This window comes from Phyllobates terribilis, unplaced genomic scaffold, assembly GCF_046119375.1.
Source record: "Phyllobates terribilis strain yellow unplaced genomic scaffold, ASM4611937v1 Scaffold_1__5_contigs__length_1240528914, whole genome shotgun sequence".
NCBI classification, from domain to species: domain Eukaryota; kingdom Metazoa; phylum Chordata; class Amphibia; order Anura; family Dendrobatidae; genus Phyllobates; species Phyllobates terribilis.
In genome coordinates, this window is record NW_027362761.1 from 407171175 (window position 1) to 407191136 (window position 19962).

Consider the following 19962-nt stretch of genomic DNA (forward strand, 5'->3'; position numbering starts at 1 on the left):
GCTAGTGTTCGGGTCCTGCAGAAATTGGATGGTTTGGTCGATAGTCGTCTAATGTATAGTGTCACCATGGTTAACACTGGGCTACAATGTAAATCATGAGGTTTTGTGAGCTGTCAAGGAATAGTGAGAGATTTTAGCTCTAAAGCCTGCAGAAGCCTGAACGCTGCAGTGTATGAGAGTTGATAATAAAGGCTGAAATCCACAAAATAAAATGTAGAGGATATTCATCTGTAGATAGTCTTATAAAACAGCACAATATATAAAACTCTTCCTATATGAACACCGTACCTTAATGTTACCCTCTGCAGATCCGGTGATAAAATATTCTTCTGTTGTGTCAATAGCAATGGCCTTGACTGCAGAATCGTGGCTTTGGAATGAATGCCGCTGCTGCCTTTGACGCAAATCATATAAGCCAATGAGACCCTTCCTTCCTCCAGATATTAAAAGCTGATTTTTTGCTGCATAAGCTATAACAGTTGCTCCACTATCATGGCAAAAGAAAGCTGAATGTAAAATAAAAAAAATAAAAAAAACAATTTATTGATACATAAAGTGATTATAATTTCAATTTTGGCCTAGTTAGGGTTTTACTAGAGGAATGGTCCACTGAGCTATTAGGACAAGCTATGTCCAAATGCATTGTTAGGGGTCACACATGGGGTTATCCTGCTAGGGGTCCCCCTCTCCTACTTTAGGAGAGTCTTCCTGTTCTAACAAGACTTCAGCTACCCTAGTACTACATGGTTGGTCACTGATGAATATGGTCACCATGTTAATACTATATACACTGCTCAAAAAAATAAAGGGAACACTTAAACAACAGAATATAACTCCAAGTAAATAAAACTTCTGTGAAATCAAACTGTCCACTTAGGAAGCAACAATGATTGACAATCAATTTCACATGCTGTTGTGCAAATGGAATACACAATAGATGGAAATTATTGGCAATTATCAAGACACCCTCAATAAAGGAGTGGTTCTTCAGGTGGGGGCCACAGACCACATCTCAGCACCAATGCTTTCTGGCTGATGTTTTGGTCCCTTTTGAATGTTGGTTGTGGTAGCATGAGACGGACTCTACAACCCAGAGAAGTTGCTCAGGTAGTGCAGCTCATCCAGGATGGCACATCAATGCGAGCTGTGGCAAGAAGGTTTGCTGTGTCTGTCAGCGTAGTGTCCAGAGGCTGGAGGTGCTACCAGGAGACAGGCCAGTACACCAGGAGACGTGGAGGGGGCCGTAGGAGGGCAACAACCCAGCAGCAGGACCGCTACCTCCACCTTTGTGCAAGGAGGAACAGGAGGAGCACAGTCAGAGCCTTGCAAAATGACCTCCAGCAGGCCACAAATGTGCATGTGTCCGCACAAATGGTTAGAAACCGACTCCATGAGGGTGGTATTAGGGCCCGATGTCCACAGATGGGGGTTGTGCTCACAGACCAACACCGTGCAGGATGCTTGGCATATGCCACAGAACACCAGGATTGGCAAAGTCGCCACTGGCGCCCTGTGCTCTTCACAGATGAAAGCAGGTTCACACTGAGCACATGTGACAGACGTGACAGAGTCTGGAGACGCCGTTGAGAGCGATCTGCTGCCTGCAACATCCTTCAGCATGACCGGTTTGGCAGTGGGTCAGTAATGGTGTGGGGTGGCATTTATTTGGAGGGCTGCACAGCCCTCCATGTGCTCGCCAGAGGTAGCCTGACTGCCATTAGGTACCGAGATGAGATCCTCAGACCCCTCGTGAGACCATATTGCTGGTGCGGTTGGCCCTGGGTTCCTCCTAATGGAGGACAATGCCAGACCTCAGGTGGCTGAAGTGTGTCAGCAGTTCCTGCAAGATGAAGGCAATGAAGCTATGGACTGGCCCGCCCATTCCCGAGACCTGAATCCGATTGAGCACATCTGGAACATCATCTCACTCCATCCACCAACGTCACGTTGCACCACAGACTGTCCAGGAGTTGGCGGATGCTTTAGTCCAGGTCTGGGAGGAGATCCCACAGGAGACCATCCGCAACCTCATCAGGAGCATGCCCAGGCATTGTAGGGAGGTCATACCGGCACGTGGAGGCCACACACCATACTGAGCCTCATTTTGACTTGTTTTAAGGACATTACATCAAAGTTGGATCAGCCTGAAGTGTGTTTTTCCACTTTAATTTTGGGGGTGACTCCAAATCCAGGCCTCCATAGGTTAATAAATTTGATTTCCATTGATGATTTTTGTGTGATTTTGTTGTCAGCACATTCAACTATGTACAGAACAAAGTATTCAATGAGAATATTTCATTCATTCAGATCTAGGATGTGTTATTTGAGTGTTTCCTTTATTTTTTTGAGCAGTTTATTTCTCCTGCAGCAGTCACTCTAAAAGCCTGGCAGTATGCAGTTTTTACGGTTTGGAAGAGTAGTACGAGTGTAACCCAAGGAGGAGATTGGCTGATTCCTACAGAGCCTGCATTTTGGAAAGTTGTCGCCTCCGATGACAAAACAGCTTTAGTCAAGATAATCTAGCCAAATATTACAGTATTTAGAGAATGCCAGTATTAACAGGCTTTTATGCTTGGGGCACAGATATACTGTAAAACAATTTAGCTGAGAACAGATATCCTATAAGAGAAAAATAAAGATCTGTCTCTGCTTTTGCTGACTTAATAAAAGAAATGTAGTCGTCAGATGTAAACCATCTCAAGTGGGAGAGAAAGATAATTACTTACCATGAACTAAACTATTTGCCGGTGTAACCAATGTATCCCACAGACAGAGATTTCTGAAAGGAAACAAAATAGAAGGGTGTGTACACATATGCAGGTGCGCCTTCACTTTGCATTTTGATGTTGATATCAGGAGATTGGGTCACATATGGGACAATTATTGCATATTTCTAGTGCAGAATTCTGTACTGAAACGTTGCAACCAAGAACAACACAGTGCAAGGAGGGGAGCTTAATGAAGTTGTCCACTATAACAACTCCTTCTCATTCCCCACGCTTGGCCCCGATAAAATAAAAAAACTTATACTCACCTCCCATGCCAGCACCAATCCAGTGGTGTCGGCATCTGTGGTCCTTGGAACCCCGTGCTGTTGCGGTGACACGTGAGCTCGGCTCCCAATCAGTGATGGCATCACTGTCCCCGCCTTTGTATGAATTGAACATGAAGAGGTAGTCAGAGATAGTCAGCAGCCTGGACTTCCTCTTCTTGTTCAATTCGACAAAAGGCGGGGCCAGTGACGCAAGCGCTGATTGGGCGCCGGGGTCACATGTCACAACAACCGCATGGGAGCCCCGAGAACGTGAGTGCTGACACCGCTGGAACGGCGCCGGCACAGGAGGTGAGTTTAAGCTTTTTATATTTGATCAGGGCCAAAGATTTAGCTCAAGAAGGGGTTGTCCTAGTAGTGGACAACCCCTTTAACAAAAATTAATTTTCACCCTGTAGAATGAAATGTGTATGAATTTTAGGCAGTGCTGCAGATTTTTGATAAATGAGCACATCTTTATACACAGTCACTGTCTGACAGTATTACATAAAGATACAGAAGGGTAGTTTGCTCCCTGCCTCCATTGCTCTATGTTACGAGTTGTTCAGCAGTGATGCACAATTAAACGACCATGATAAAAGGACAGTAATATAGTAATAGTAGAAAAGCGGCATCCACACTCATCATAGACAGCACTTTTTTGCTGTCATACAAACAGGAGAAAAGGTAGATTGGAAAGATACAGGCAATAATGGAGCAAGCATTAGGTTTACAGCCATCAGTTGACCATATACATTGGTAAGCCTTCCCTAAACGTGCACTCTTGAAAGACAACGGAGACTAGCATAGTAAGGCTTGTGAACTAAAAGCCATGCTAGCCATGTTTTGAAAGCAGAAAAAATACATCCCAGAGTAATAAGTAATAACTGTAATAAGGATCAAGCATAATGAATAATTAAGAAGGCGTAAAGAAAAAGCTGCAGCTCATAATAGTTATTGAAGTTGTAGAGATTTGTTGGGCGCTGCAGACTGGCTGCAGCAGCCAAGTGACTAATAGCGTGTCATCAGAGAAACACCCAATGATGCACTGTTCAAGTCATCTGACCACTGCAGTCAATCACAGGTGAATAGTGTCATCACTTCTAGTGCTGGACCAGTTCATGGACCAGCTTGTGCTGGATACACAGGGGTGACTGCAGAAGAGTATGGGGGAGCTGGTTATTTTCAGAAAATCTAAGCCACTAGGCAACTGTGTTTTAAGCCAGGACTACCCCTTTAATTTGTTATGCTCCTTTTTGGCGATGAACAACGAACTGAACCCCTAAAAGACATATCCTGTCTTCGATTTAGCCGCAGGTTGTCAGCTGTATGTAACAGCTGAGACCTACTGCTGATTACACAGGCTCAGCTCCTGAGCCCGCACTATCACTATGCCATAACAGTAAGACCTTTCAAGTTAATGACTCCCAACAATGATGTAATAAAGCATTGTGGGGCTGAAAGTAGACATTAACAAAAACTACAACCATCAAGGAATCTAGTCCAGTCAACCACACACACATACAACTAATTAATACATTTTTTCGTCTTTCCATCTGCTATCAGAAATCTTATGGTAATCTGTGCCTACATGAGTAAACAAGAGAGAAGCAACAAACACATTTCTACAAGAAAATCTGCTTTGAAGGCTTCCTTTCATTTCACTGAAAGAAGACAGTAACTTAGAGGAAAAAGAGAAACAGGACACTGGTATTTTGTAAGCCACTTAGGATTTACTTCTAAGGTATCTGGTTTTCTTTTTAAAAATCCAAACCAATGCATATATGAAAATAGCTTTCAATTACCTGTTATCACTTGACTGCCCGGCCGTTGCTATCAGAGAAGATGAACTTATGAAAACAAAATCATTGGCGGTTTTGTTATGACATTGCCATGTCTGTACAAAGAAAAAGAGAAAAAAAAAGGTTGCATTAGTTTCATAGTAAAACACAGGAAAATAAATAAAAGTCTGTGGTTACTAGTTTACATTCATCTAACAACATAGAGTTTGTATGTCCATCTCACATTTGCTGTGTTTTTTTACAGGTACTTCAGTTGTTTCCTAAAAGCCCCTGTACACAGACTAAATTCAGCCAAATCTCCCAATATCGGCAGGATCTGCCACGACTCTAACGCATATTGGGGAGTCGCGATTCTCCCCTGACAGATGTCAGGAAAGAGAAGGATCTGGCCTGTTGGATATACATTGCATTGTAGCAAGGATGATCATTTTATTCTCCAGGAAATAATCTGCTGCAGAGGAGTCTGGCAACAACTCTTCCATAGAGAGCAGAGGAGCATCCGGCTGAAACGAGTGTTCCTGTGTATGGAGCAGTCGGGGAAGATAGCTGTCAGGCTAATGATTGTTCAGGCAACCAATGTCTGATGTGTATGCTCAGTGTCGGATGGGGCTGCCAAAGGCCCTACAGTAATATTGATTTTGGGGGCCATTGTTCAGCTTTATCCAAATATTACATTACCCTCATTCACAGATTTACCTCTGCTTCTATTTAATAAACTGGTAATTTGGCAAATGAATGAACTGTTACCTGGTGGGCCAGTCCGAGCCTGTGTATGGGGGCCCTAAACTCTTAAAACATACTGGTGACCGAAGAATGAAATAGGTGCTTATAATCTATATAAAGAGCTGTATTATATATATTCACACTATATATATGAGCAATGAGAAAAAACAAACAAAAAGTTACCAAGTATGGCTTGGCAGGACCCCCACTAGTAGCACTATATTTCCAGTTGGTCTGATACAGACTGATAAATCCATCAGCATCAACAATTCCAAACTGTAAAAAATAGAAATTATAACATTATACATATATACAAAAGGGACTTTCAAATACCATAAATAATTCCAATTTTTAGTTTGACATGTACATTGTCAGCTGCAGATTTAGCACAGCTAAAATTGTCATATCACTCTTGGGCACTGCACTATTTGTACATGGCGTCAATGCTGATAACAGTTAGTTACGGGCATCATTGCGATAGGCTGATGAGTTGTGCAAAGCGCTTAAAGCACCATTGCAGCTATTTTTTTCTATTGCACTGCTGGAGTGGTGCTTCTAACCTAAGGTCCCTACCCTTATACTCACCTGCCATCTTCACCTTCTATCACTGCTGTCCTGTCGGTCTCCCGCAGTTTGTGACCTGCCAGATCACTCCAGTGGTTCATGGAGTGAACCTGAGGTCACTATACAATACAAGTCTATGACAGCCTAATTGTTTCTCTCATACACTTGTAGTGAGAGCTTGCGACATAACTTCTGACTTCCGGACAGCCAAAAGTTGCAGTCACAAGATGCGCCAAGGGTAACAGAGCAAAAAAAGGTGAAGACGCCGAAGGGCGAGTATAAGAAAGGGGGCAGGGACCGTTCAATAAAAGCGCCACTTTGGTGCTAAAAAAAACAAACCAAAAACGCTGTAGTGCTGCTTTGACTTCATGTCTGTGCTAAGAAGTCACAAAAGAGTTCTGTATAAGGGATGTCAGATTTTGTATGTATTAATAGGCATTAGGGGAATTCTTTTGTATTTTTACAATTCGGTTTCATTAACATTTCTTCACGCATCTATATATTGCAGTCTGCAGAATGAGTTAACAATACCCATCAGCGAGCTCCTTCTGACGGCAGGTTTGTTGTCTACTCTCCTAAATAATTTCCTATGCTGATTAATGACCAAAATTAAAATTCAGCTCAATTCTCTGGTCATAAATCAGCTTATGAGATTCTTCAGGAAAAGCAAGATGAGAGCTGCAAACTCTTATCATTCTATCGCCAGCTATTCACGGTGTTACATAGAGGATGGGAAAGCAAAACTCTAAATAATTTTTGCAGTAAAGTTTCATAAAAAATGTGATAAAAGCACCAAAGCAGTAGTAGTAGTTTAAGAAAAAAATGCCTCTAAAGTTATTCATATTCTCTAAATGTGTAGATTTTTGGAACTGGTAAATCTTTTGATGTGTTATTTTAGGAGCTTAGCTTTTTTGGATATAAGACAGAATTTAATCAGTTCAGGAACAGCCATTTTTGGATTTTGCAGTACATGCATTTTAAATAGCTCTAACATTTTTTTCTTGTTTGGATATTCAAATAATGTTTGCCAAATATTTTCATGATCTATTGGGCTGTGTGTCATTTTTATATTCACTTTTTTATATTCACTATTTTTTGCTGTTATCAGGGAAAAATGTAAAGAAAATAGGAAATGTGTGTCTATTTTCCAATTTTTTAATGACCACAAAAAACCATTTTAAATTGTGTTTCCCTTTCAGTAGAAATTATTTTTACACACAGGACATTTTTTTTGACGGTTGCAGGGCTATAAATAGTGATTTGGACTGTTTTGGCATTCTTTTATTGAAGAATTCAGCTGCCTGGCTGTAAAGCAGAGCTTACGGGGTTCCCTGGGACCCAGCAGCTCGTGTTCATTACCTTTATCCAGCGATCACATTATCACTGGGTCTGTAGGAAGTAGCGCTGTCAGTGCTTCCCAATCTGTATTACACAGCACTTGTTCAGTGTTGTTTACACAGAGGTCGAGAAGGTAGACATGTTAATAAACCACCTCTGCCTTTTCCGTGGGGAGACAGCCTGTGTCTCACAGTGGGATACCCACCCCCACAATTGAAAGATCTACGGAAAGCTTCTTACTCTGCACTGACGTTTTAGAATGTCAGATCAGAGTGAAGTGTGTTTCACAACTGGATAAAGAGGACCTGTGCCATAAACATACAATTTTTTTTAACCTGGTGCAAATACTGCTGTTCTCTTAAAGTCTGTATGTAAAACTGGACTTTAAAGTTAAGTTGGTGTGGTCCCCAATTTTTCTTTGAGGGCTTCTGTTTGAATATCTCTCCCAATTGGCTAACAAAACCAGATTTACATACAGAAAAGTGATGACAGTATCTCAGGATTGAGGGGCGCAGGAACAAAAAAATTAACGAGGCCAGAGCAAAGTGGCAAGTACACCATGCAAAAAAAATTACATATTAATGGCAAATTACAGATTGTCTTTAAGAAAGGACCCAATGGTTGTTTATTGTGCCAAATATATAACAACTAGATTTTTATGTTACACAGAAGTATTACCTTGTTTCCTTGGTGGTTAAACTTTATGCGAGTTATTCTGGAATTTCCTCCTGTCCTGAAGCAAGTTATCTGCTGAGCGTGACCCCATTCAAACATCCTTACACTGCCATCTTGAGCACCAGTGAGATCTACATCAACATAAAAATAATAGGAAATTGTTACATAAATAGATGAGGTACCTCTCATATTGATATATAGGTTTCTGGGTTCTTCATCCCCTTCCCACCAATGAAAAATTTAAATTTTATTTTTCATTCCACAAAATCACATAAAGGCTTGTTTTTTGCATAACTATTTTTGCACCATTAATTTCACCATGCAATGTACTTAAACACAAGAAAACAATTTTAGCGATTTAAAAAAAAAAATAATCAGATGTAAAACAAAAGTTATTTCTTTATGTCCACATTTTGTGTGACCCATAACTTTTTGACTGCTCCATTGCGGGAAAAGGGCTTGCTTTTTGTGCAGCGTCATACTGAGGTTTTTACTGGGGTACATACATCATTTTGAATTCTTTTTATTGCATTTCTTGAAGGAGTTGTGGTGACCACAAAATACAAATTCTGGTGATTTGATATATTATTATTTTTTTGCTTTACAGCGTTTAATGCACAGATTAATTAATTGAAGAGTTTAATAGTTCTAAATGGAAAAAAAGAGCGAGAGCCATTACATTTTTTTTTAAAGATTTAAAGTTTTCCCAGGGGAATTGAATCAATGATAGTTTGTTTTATGACTGACATGCTATGGTATTGCAGTATTTAGATGAAGTGATGATCTCCTGTGAAGCCCAGCCACAGGATAAATCTTAAAGTATTACTCCGGCGAGTTTTTTATTTTACCACTGGAGGGATATAGATAATCCATGTTTTGTGCCCCTAGTAATATACTTCCCAGCTGCGGTTTTCTGCTCCTCCAGGTGCCTCTCCAGTCATCTTGTGACTGCATCTTCTGACTAATCAGAAGTCAGAGGTAATGGCAGGAGCGTATCTAGGGTGGGGCAGGTGGGGCATGTGCCCTGGGCGCAGCCGGCAGGGGGGCGCAGTCGGGCCGCCTAATGCAGCGGTCTGAGGTGTCCGTCCCCCCCCCCCCCGGCGGCTGCATTTTGCCGCCCCCCCGGACCAGGATTCGGCCGTCCTCTGAGCGGGCGTCAAGCTGACAAGCCCGCTCAGAAGCTGCAGCGTGCCGGCTCCCAGTGATTGTACAACTGAAGCTCTGACCGTCGGCTTACAGCGACGTCACCAGCGTGATCAGGTCATGTGATCATTGCTGCGGACGTCACTCTCCGGCGCCCACAGGAGGGAAGAGCAACGGTGGTAAGTGTTCCTGTGAAGCTGAAGATTCAGAGCAGGAGGGGGGGGGTATATTTATTAATTGTGCAGGGGGGCTATTAATTGTGCAGGGGGGCATATTTATTAATTGTGCACGGTGGTATATTTATTAATTGTGCAGGGGGGCTATTAATTGTGCAGGGGGGGCATATTTATTAATTGTGCACGGTGGTATATTTATTAATTGTGCAGAGGGGCTATTAATTGTGCAGGGAGGGCCATTTATTAATTGTGCAGGGGGCATATTTATTGTGCAGGGGGGCATATATATTTATTGTGCAGGGGCCATATTTATTCAGTGTGGAAGGGAGATTTAATCTGTGGGGAGCGAGTGGGGAGTGGGTGCAGACACATTATTGGTAGCGAGGGGAAAATGTATGCGGAAACAGTATAGGAAGCGAGGGTAATGGGATGTGTGCGGACACCATATGGGGAGTTGGGGGGGATGTGTGAGGAGGAAATATTAGGAGATAGTGGGAAATGTGTAAGGAGACTATTGAGGGGAATAGTATGAGGAGACAGTATGGGGGAAGAAAAATGTGAGGGGCACAGAATAGAGACTGAGTAGTGGGTGGGCGATAGCATGGGGGGGGGGGACAGTGTAAGGTCACAGCCAGGAGGGAACAGTATGCTAAGGAGGGAGAGTGTGATGAGGGGGCACAGTATAGAGACTGAGCCCTATAGGGTAAACACAGTGTGAGGACTATGTAAAGAGAGGGCCAAGTATGGAAAGGAGAGGGCAGTGTGGAGATCATGTACCATAAGAGGGACAGTATGGGGGTGATAGTTTGTGCAGGAAATATATTTAGGGCCAATTATTAATTCAGGGACTCACTGAATGACATTTCTATCTTTCAGGGTATCGTGTGAGGAAGTACAGCAGAAGACTAAAGAAGATGGAAGTCTGCAGAGACGGCTGTGGATGAGAAAACTCATCATGGTCAAGGTGTCTGGGCAAGAGGAAGAAAAGAAAGAGAACGACTCCAGAGACAATGTCATCTATCAGGTAACTGGATGTAAATTTTTTTATGATGCTGACATTTTAATATTTTGATTTATGCTAGGAGCATTAAAGATGTTGTCCACGTTTATGATGAGTCTGCAGTCATTCTATGTGACTGCAGACTTCTGAATTCTCACAGTGCGTGCTGCATGCTGTCAGGATTCTCTCGTGCTGGCGATTTGTATACATGCAGTCACATGCTGACTAGATATGCGTGACCTCACTCAATGAAAATGAATTGAGGGAGGCCGGACATGTCTAGTTGGAATGTGGCCAGAAGTATACAAATCGCATACTTGTGCTGACGTGACATCCACTGTTGCCACGGCAAGGGAGAATCCTAAATGTGTGCAGTGCATGCGCTGTGAGAATTCAGAAGCCTGCAGTCACACACAGTGACTGCAGACTTTCATCTCAAACCTGGACGAGCGCATTAATTATAAAATGAAGCCTTGTAGCCAATCCTGACAGCGTGTAATATAATCACTGTCAGGATTCAGCTCTGCTTGCAGGTTCCATCAGTCATCACATGTCCACTTCACGCAAATGAGATTTTCATACTTACGGTCAAGTGACAACGAGCTTTTCTTTCTGCTTCTCTCAGAGAGAATAAGGAAGAGCAGCTCGTCGGCATGTGACTAAGGCCACGGCCCCACTATCAGTACTTGGTCAGTATTTTATCTCAGGAGTGGGAGGCAAAACCAGGTGAGTAACAATCAGAGGAAAGGTATAATAGGAACAAGTCCATCAATTCTGCACTTATCACCCACTCCTGAGAAAAAATACTGACCAAATACTGATAATGGGGCCGTGGCCTAAAGCCCCCGTCTCACATAGCGAGATCGCTAGCGAGATCACTGCTGTGTCACGGTTTTGGTGACGCAACAGCGACCTCACCATGTCGCTATGTGTGACACTTTCCAGCGATCAGGCCCCTGCTGTGAGGTCTCTGATCGCTGCAAAGTGTCCTGGACCATTTTTTGGTTGTTGCTCTCCCGCTGGTCAGCACACATCGCTGTGTGTGACCAGCGGGAGCAGCGATCAGGCTGGTAACTATGGTAAACATCGGGTTACTAGGGGCACACGCGCACCTAGTAACGCGTGTTTATCATGGTTAAGAGCCTGCTAAAGTGAGCGGTAACCTTCCGCTCACTGTAGCAGAGTGGTAACCATGATAAACAAAGGGTTACTAGGAGCGCGTGTGCCCCTAGTAACCCGATGTTTACCATAGTTACCAGCCTGCTCCTGCTTCAGCAGGCTTGTAACCAGGAGCAGGACATCGTGGAAAGATTCTTTCCACGATGTCGCTGCTCCCCTGATTGTTGGTGAGCCTGCCTGTTTGACAGCTCACCAGCGACCACATAGCGACGCAGCAACGATCCCTGACGGGTCGTATCGTTGTCGGGATCGTTGCAGCATCGCTAAGTGTGACGGGGCCTTTAGTGTGCAAATCGCATATGTGCTGGGGAAGGAGTGTGTGTGTGTGGGGGGGGGGGGTTGGGGTGCCAAACTAAATTCTTGCCCTGGGTGCTAGAAGACCTAGATACACCTCTGGGTAATGGTCACAAGCTCTCAATGTGAGCGTATGAGAATCTTGTTCTAGCCTGGTTCTGGCTCTCAGTTTTACATTGAGCGGTGACTTCCAGATCTCTCAGCAAACACTTGAGTGATCAGGACACAACTGAAAATGACCGAAGCGAAGCCAAAAACGGTGGCTGGTGTGCATATTACTAGGGGCAGTGAACTTGCACTAGTGCTACCACTAAAGCACTAAAGTGAAATAAAATAAAAATGCTAGAGTGGCGCCTTAACAGAGTGCAAAGATGGGATCATGGGGGGCTTCAGTAGGTTCCCAGCTGCAACAAAATGGCACTTTGCGATTATGTAGGAGGAGTTTGGGATCAGACCGCCATGCTGATCACACCAGTTATATACTGCTGTCAGATATTGACAGCGGCATTTAAGGGCTTAAGCATCAGCGATTGGAGCAAGCTTTGGTTGCTGTTGTTAGCAGTGGGTGTTGGCAGTATAACACAGCTATCACCCAGGAAAGCTAGGCGAGATTTAAGCCATTTAGGAAAGCTGGGTTTTCAGCACAATTATTCTGCTGAGTGTTTAGTAAATTGTTATCTCTGGGTCTGGATTTTGATATTATGGCAGATGCGTCGGTAGTAGAACCTGTCACTATCTCTGCCTCCAGTGTAAGCTGTTTGTAATTCCTTGTATGGAATCTGCAGTTTATACCGCCAGGGTCAGATAGCCAAGGAGCCATGTGGACCTCCTCAGGAAGTCAGAGGGACGCAGTACCTATGTTTTTCAACTTAAGTATACGTGAGTAAAACCCCAAAAATGTTTAGGTAGTGACTAGACGGCAGAGGTGTTTATTTTTGTTTTTGCCGTGTACAAGATAATAAAGCTAGTCAGATTAAACAATAAAGCATTGCAGTAAAAGTTCTTTCTGTGCGAACCATCTAATCCAGAATAATCTCATAAATATTTCAGGGAAAACATACCCAACGTTGCAGACTAATTTTTAGACAAAAATGCAGCAACAAAGCCCCTGGTGGATCTTCATGCACGTAGCCAGGAAGGAAAATAAGCGAGCAAGATGCCGATATATTGTTTGGGTCTACTAGATTCTCCCTCCAGTCACAATAGTAAAATAAAATAAAGGAAAGATAATCCACTTAGGCTTTTTTCAGTAACTCACAGTAAGGCAGCGTTGGATGTGATGCCATTCTTCGGACATCTTTAATTTGCTTTTTTATCATCTGTAAAAAAACAAAAAATATTTGACTTTTCTTCGTGTACAGTTTAAATAAAAGTATAAAATCATTTGTAATTGTAAAATATTTAACGCATTTACAATTTACCAGTAGATAACAATATTGTAAGTTCGGCTCTGTTCAAATATTGTCTTTTGCTTCTGTTCGAACACAAGTGACAACAAGTGTACAGGAGAAACAGTGGCATGACCACCACCATGTGTACATACATGTATCTATACCCCACAGTAGATGTTACTGTGTCTTCTTGTATAGAGCAGTGCAGTGGGCTGCACTTTCCTTTACAAAAGAAAGGATAATAGAATAAATAATATTTATGCTTAGTACACTTTCAGTATTTGCGCCAGGAACTTTCAAAAGATTGTCCAGGGAATAAGAAAAGTTTCTCAAAGTTGTACAGAAAAACAACAACAAAAAACCCCCAAAGTGTTACTCACATACCGGCACCTACCTGGATCAGCACAGGCTGCGCCATGGTCTATGTCAACACGGGAAGAGGAGACGTCTCCATTCCACCAGTAGCAGGACCACTGAGGCCTGTGAATGGCTGCAGTGGTCTGATGACTTGAGAAACAATGAGATGCTTTTCTGATGATGCGCTGTTAAAGTCACATGACCACTGCAGCCATTCACAGGCCAGAGAGGACCTGTTCCTGGTGGAACAGAGATGTCTCCCACTCCAGTGTCAGCATAGACCATGGAGCGGTCATTTTAATCAGTGTGATGTCGCCCACCTGAGTGTGTATATGGTTTACTGCACACAATCCTGCTGACAGGTGCGCTTTAACATGGAAAACACTGGGTGCCCTTCTACATAATCCCACAACCCCCCTCAGATAATACATACCACAGATGCACCTCTTCCTGTCTGCACTCCTCCTAGCCAGGGCATATTTAAAGGTGTTCCTGGATTACTGTGGGTGTAAGGAGTGGAGCTTTGCACTGCTGATAGATCATCCCGGGTGTGTACAACTAGAAAATCGTCAGCTCTGTAAAAACACATGATGGGACACAGCCAGATAGTTAAAGTCATCAGTAAAGAACCAGTACAAAAGTAAAGCACCATGATCATATTTATACATATAGATAAAAACAGAAAATGATGGAAGCAGTCATAAATACTAAAATCATAAAAACAAACATATACCCTTTATTTTCCATTTCAAAGTCATCATCAATCCAAGAAAAAATCTGGGTGGCCAAGATTGCAGACACATCGAGTTCCTGGATGTCATGACTAGAAGCAATTGCAACACAGTTTCGGTTGGCCTAAAAAAACATAAATGTAAACAGTCGACAATAAATAAAAGCCAAAATCAAAAGTACAAAATAGGAATTGTCTATGGACCAAATCTAGATGAATGCAGAATACTTTCTGCTTTTTTATTTTTACATACAGAAGTGCCAATAAGAAGTCAGCAATGGTGAATTTAAGCTGGTGGTGAAATGCACATGAACACGGCGTGAATGGTTATTTCAATGGGGCGGGGGAATAAGCTGTTGACGGCACCTCAGCATGTCACCCCAGTAACAGATCAGACACATAAGTAGCTGTAGGAAGCCTAGAAATGTATAAAATGCCACCATTGTACAGTGTGGCACATGGTCTCTCAGAGATTCATCTGGACACTTCCGGTAGTGCCTTATGTCAGCAGAATAAACGTTCACGTATATTGAACTGTAACCTGCTTGTTCTCCCTCCAACTCCACCCCCAATACTGGTGGACTGCTGATGGGATCTTATAGAGAACATTTATCACCCGACTTACCTCAAGTGAATGACCAGCTTTATGCGGAGGACGCCCAGTTCTTCTTCAATATGCAAAGCTGCTCGGCTATTGGGAAACTGACCAATGCTTTAGGTTGGAGAGGTATAAAAAAGGCAGAGGCCGCCTTGTCTGTGCCCATTTCTTTAACTACATATAGTCATGATTTTGTGACATTTTCCATACTGACATATTGCTACCCTAAATGATCACTATACGGCAGTGTTGAACATTAACATGTGCAGCATGTTAAAGGGCTTAAAGAGAACCTTTCACCAGTTTGAGCATGGGAAACTCACCAGATCATTGAATAATGCAAAGCCGAGTGTAACAGTTGTTACGGTTTAATTTCTCCTCTTTGTAAAGATTGGGTTATAATTTATGAACGTTAAGAGGTTTCTATTTATCTGGGGGTGTATACATTTTTCTCTTTGTGAGGTTGGCCAATCAAAAGAAGACCGAAACATACTGGGAAAAGAAGAACATGCCCCCACAATCACCTCGAGCAGGTTTTCTCCTGTGTGAGACATGTACTGACAAACAGTCTGCTCTCCTCACTGGTCTCACTGCAGAGCTGTGTGTGATTACGAATTGCCACAAACAGAGGAGAGAGGAGTGTGATTACGTACACCTTTCATCGTGGCAGGTAGTGTGGGGGAGGGAGGTGAGAACAGAAGGGCTGACAGCACTGTTTGAGGAGAGCTCCAAGGAAGTGTTTGTAATGAGGCAAAGCTCAGGTCTGCTGTACCGACCCTGCCCACAAGCTTACTCCTATGAGATGAAAGCTGAAGAAGTGTTCGTAATCAAACTCCTCTCTACACTACCCAAGTCACTATGTAATCAAACACAGCTCTGCAGTAAGACCAGCGAGATCCATGAGGACATTACATGTCTCACACAGAAGAAATGCGCTTTAAGCTATGGTGGGGGAGTGTTCTTCTTTCCCATGTATGTTGCTGACTGCTTATGACTGCTCAAAGTTCTAAATGGGGAAAAAGTATACACCCTCAGAAACAAACCTCTAGTAACACCCAGTTTTGCTCATAAATTATAATGTAAACTTTACAAGCCAATATCTCCACGTTGTGTCCAAAAAGTAGTGTATGACCATATATAGGGTATTGCCGTATTTAGGATTACATTAATATTATAATGAATTATGGGGTATGTTTTTACTTATTATCCCTGGTAAAGAAGAAACATTGTGAACTAAATCTACATATTATTGTAACAAATGTAATCTTTCATTTTCACACACTCATTGGTAAAGAAAATGGTAAAACACTTTTGAGATCAATAAGTTCCCGTACATGAATTCCATGACGGGTGTAGTTTCAAAAATGGGGTCACAATGGGAACTTTCTGCTATTCTGCCACCCCGGGGTGAATTATAAAATTCTGTGAAGCACCTATGGGTTCAAAATGCTTACTACACCAACTAGATTAATTTCTTGAGGAGTATAGTTTCCAAAAGGGTCCACTTTGTGTAATTTTCTACAGTTCTGGCACACCTTGAAGATTCTGCAACTGGCGCCTGCAAAAAACACCCCAGACAAATTTGAATTCCAAAAGCCTAATAGCGTTTCTTCCCTTCTGAACCCTGTCACATGTTCAAACAGTAGTTTTCCTCGTATTCAGGAAAAATTGCTTTACACATTGTTGTGTTTATTTTCTCCTAATTTTCTACCTTTCTATGCCAAGCCATGCGTCCAAACAGTAGATTCTTACCACTTATGGAATATCGCCAAGTTTAGTAGAAATTGCTTAACAAACATTTTGGTGCATTCTCCAATTTCAGCTTGTGAAAATAAAACACTTGAGGCTGAAGCAACATTTAATTTGAACATTTTTTATTTTTTTCATTCCACTTTGCATTAATCCATGTGAATCAATTGAAGGGTTAACAAATGTGCTGTTCAGCCATCCTCTGCAGAACTTACATGCATTGCAGAGACATATGCTTAAGGCTATGCGCCCACGTTGCAGAAATGAAGCAGAAAATTTCTGCTTCATTTCTGCAAGTCCTCTCCCGGAAAAACGCATGCGGAATTCCGCACGCGTTTATCGCGCATTTTTCGTGCGTTTATCGCGCGTTTTCCACTTGCGGAATTGCCTTGCGTTTTTTAATGCATTGCACAAAGGCAATTCCGCTAGCGGAAACGCAAAATTAATGGACATGCTGCGGATTTTTGAGCGCATCAAAAACGCTGCGGAAAAATCGGCAGCATGTGCATAGAACTTGCGGAATCCCCTTGGGGACCATGGGGGGAGGATTACCTAGCGTTTCACAAGCGTTTACGCTGCGGAAATTCCGCAGCATATACTCTTGAAAAACGCTACGTGGGCACGCAGCCTAAAGGGGTTATCCAGGAGTATTTTTTTTTTTTTTTTTTTTTACTACGAGCCTAAGAACTAACAGAGAGATAATTGCAAACTGCCTGCCTGTTGTGCCTGACAATATCTCTTCTGGTATAGAGCAGTCACAGACCACTACTGCTGGCGATTCAGCGACTTCCGGTGACGTCACGTCGTCAGAGCAGTGTCTTGGCTTCTCTTCCGTTCTGCTCGATTGATGAAGCGTGACTGCTAACGTCATGCCAATTGACAGCCGAGTCCCCGCTGCCTAACTGCGGGGAGCCAGCTGTCAAACAGCATGAAGTCAGCAGTCACACCTCATCAACAAAAAAACTGTCCAGAAGAAGAAGAGCGCCTTTGTTGACATGGAGCAGCTGAATTTCTGGTGGGAGTAGGGACCGCTCTGAGCTGGTGCTGGGTAGAACAGGCATGTAGTTGCTCTGTTATAAACTGCCTTTTAGTTTTTAGGCCCATAGAAAAAAAAATAGTGCTGGACAATCCATGAAATATAATGTCTTCGTTGTACTCATTATGTATTGTTATGCTGGTTGTAAAGAGTTTTGTATGCCTTTGTTGCCATCTACTGTCCATTGTTATAATATGTTTTCATGTGTCTGAAGATGTGAATTCCCACTATGTCCCCCCTTTCTCTCTCTCTCCTTAAAGGGGTTGTCCGGTCTAAAATGCCTAGTCTGCAGTCACACTATGTGACTGCTGACTTGTGAATTCTCATATCGTGAGCTGTGAGGATTCTCTGGTGTCAGCGCTGGGAAAACATGACCACAAGTATGCGATATGCATATTCCCAGCAATGAATCCTACTAGACAGTTTCTGTCCTCACGCAATACATTTGCACTGAGCATGCCGGAAATGGTCTAGTCGGATTCAGGCCGAGAGTATACATATTGCATACTTGCAGGTACACGATCGACGTTTTCGGCACTGACACAGGAGAATCCTCACAGCGCACGCAATGTATTGATTCACAAGTCTACAGTCACATAGAGAGAGTGTAGTTTTAGGTTGGACAACCCCTTTAATTCCTCCTATTCTGTTAATTCACATCCTGCTCTTCCTGGTCAGTGCCATCTTGGCAGAAACATGCATCAGAGCTTGAGAGAGGATTTTCCTGTTAGCTCCATCCTCAAACCTCCATCTTCTCTGACATCTCGACCTCATCATATATCAATAAACTACCTAAAAGTTCATCCACTGCACTTCCTTCCTGGATTATCTACATGCAGCTGTTCAGGCTAAAGAGAGGATAGCGAGTAACCCATCTACCATTGCTTGTACAGAGATCTGTGCTCACATCCTTCAGACATACAGTACAGACCAAAAGTTTGGACACACCTTCTCATTTAAAGATTTTTCTGTATTTTCATGACTATAAAAATTGTACATTCACACTGAAGGCATCAAAACTATGAATTAACACATGTGGAATTATATACTTAACAAAAAAGTGTGAAACTACTGAAAATATGTCTTATATTCTAGGTTCTTCAAAGTAGCCACCTTTTGCTTTGATGACTGCTTTGCACACTCTTGGCATTCTCTTGATGAGATTCAAGAGGTAGATGTGCCCTGTCAGGTTTAATAAGTGGGATTTCTTGCCTTATAAATGGGGTTGGGACCATCAGTTGTGTTGTGCAGAAGTCGGGTGGATACACAGCTGATAGTCCTACTGAATAGACTGTTAGAATTTGTATTCTGGCAAGAAAAAAGCAGCTAAGTAAACAAAAACGAGTGGCCATCATTACTTTAAGAAATGAAGGTCAGACAGTGCGAAAAATAGGGAAAACTTTGAAAGTGTCCCCAAGTGCAGTTGCAAAAACCATCAAGCGCTACAAAGAAACTGGCTCACATGAGGACCGCCCCAGGAAAGGAAGACCAAGAGTCATCTCTGCTTCTGAGGATAAGTTTATCTGAGTCACCAGCCTCAGAAATCACAGGCCAACAGCAGCTCAGATTAGAGACCAGGTCAATGCCACACAGAGTTCAAGCAGCAGACACATCTCTTCAACAACTGTTAAGAGGAGACTATGTGCAGCAGGCCTTCATGGTAAAATAGCTGCTAGGAAACCACTGCTAAGGACAGGCAACAAGCAGAAGAGACTTGTTTGGGCTAAAGAACACAAGGAATGGACATTAGACCAGTGGAAATCTGTGCTTTGGTCTGATGAGTCCAAATTTGAGATCTTTGGTTCCAACCACCATGTCTTTGTGCAACGCAGAAAAGGTGAACGGATGGACTCTACATGCCAGGTTCCCACCATGAAGCATGGAGGAGGAGGTGTGATGGTGTGGGGTGCTTTGCTGGTGACACTGTTGGGGATTTATTCAAAATTGAAGGCATACTGAACCAGCATGGCTACCACAGCATCTTGCAGCGGCATACTATTCCATCCGGTTTGCGTTTAGTTGGACCATCATTTATTTTTCAAAAGGACAATGACCCCAAACACACCTCCAGGCTGTGTAAGAGCTATTTGACCAAGAAGGAGAGTGATGGGGTGCTACGCCAGATGACCTGGCCTCCACAGTCACCAGACCTGAACCCAATCGAGATGGTTTGGGG

At 42.8% G+C, this 19962-nt stretch overlaps 1 protein-coding gene across 2 annotated transcripts in view; it reads right to left on the reverse strand.

Moving 5' to 3' along the window:
* DMXL1 (Dmx like 1) overlaps nt 1-19962 on the reverse strand; it is a 136809-nt gene that overhangs the window by 1713 nt on the left and 115134 nt on the right. For both annotated transcript variants that reach the window (XM_073676944.1, XM_073676939.1), the window contains 8 exons: nt 14407-14528; nt 14107-14248; nt 13184-13244; nt 8137-8264; nt 5740-5832; nt 4837-4928; nt 2727-2779; nt 289-506 (listed from right to left, as the gene is read on the reverse strand). In XM_073676944.1, the coding sequence (XP_073533045.1) occupies nt 289-506; nt 2727-2779; nt 4837-4928; nt 5740-5832; nt 8137-8264; nt 13184-13244; nt 14107-14248; nt 14407-14528 (909 nt within the window). The remainder of the gene's footprint in view (nt 1-288; nt 507-2726; nt 2780-4836; nt 4929-5739; nt 5833-8136; nt 8265-13183; nt 13245-14106; nt 14249-14406; nt 14529-19962) is intronic.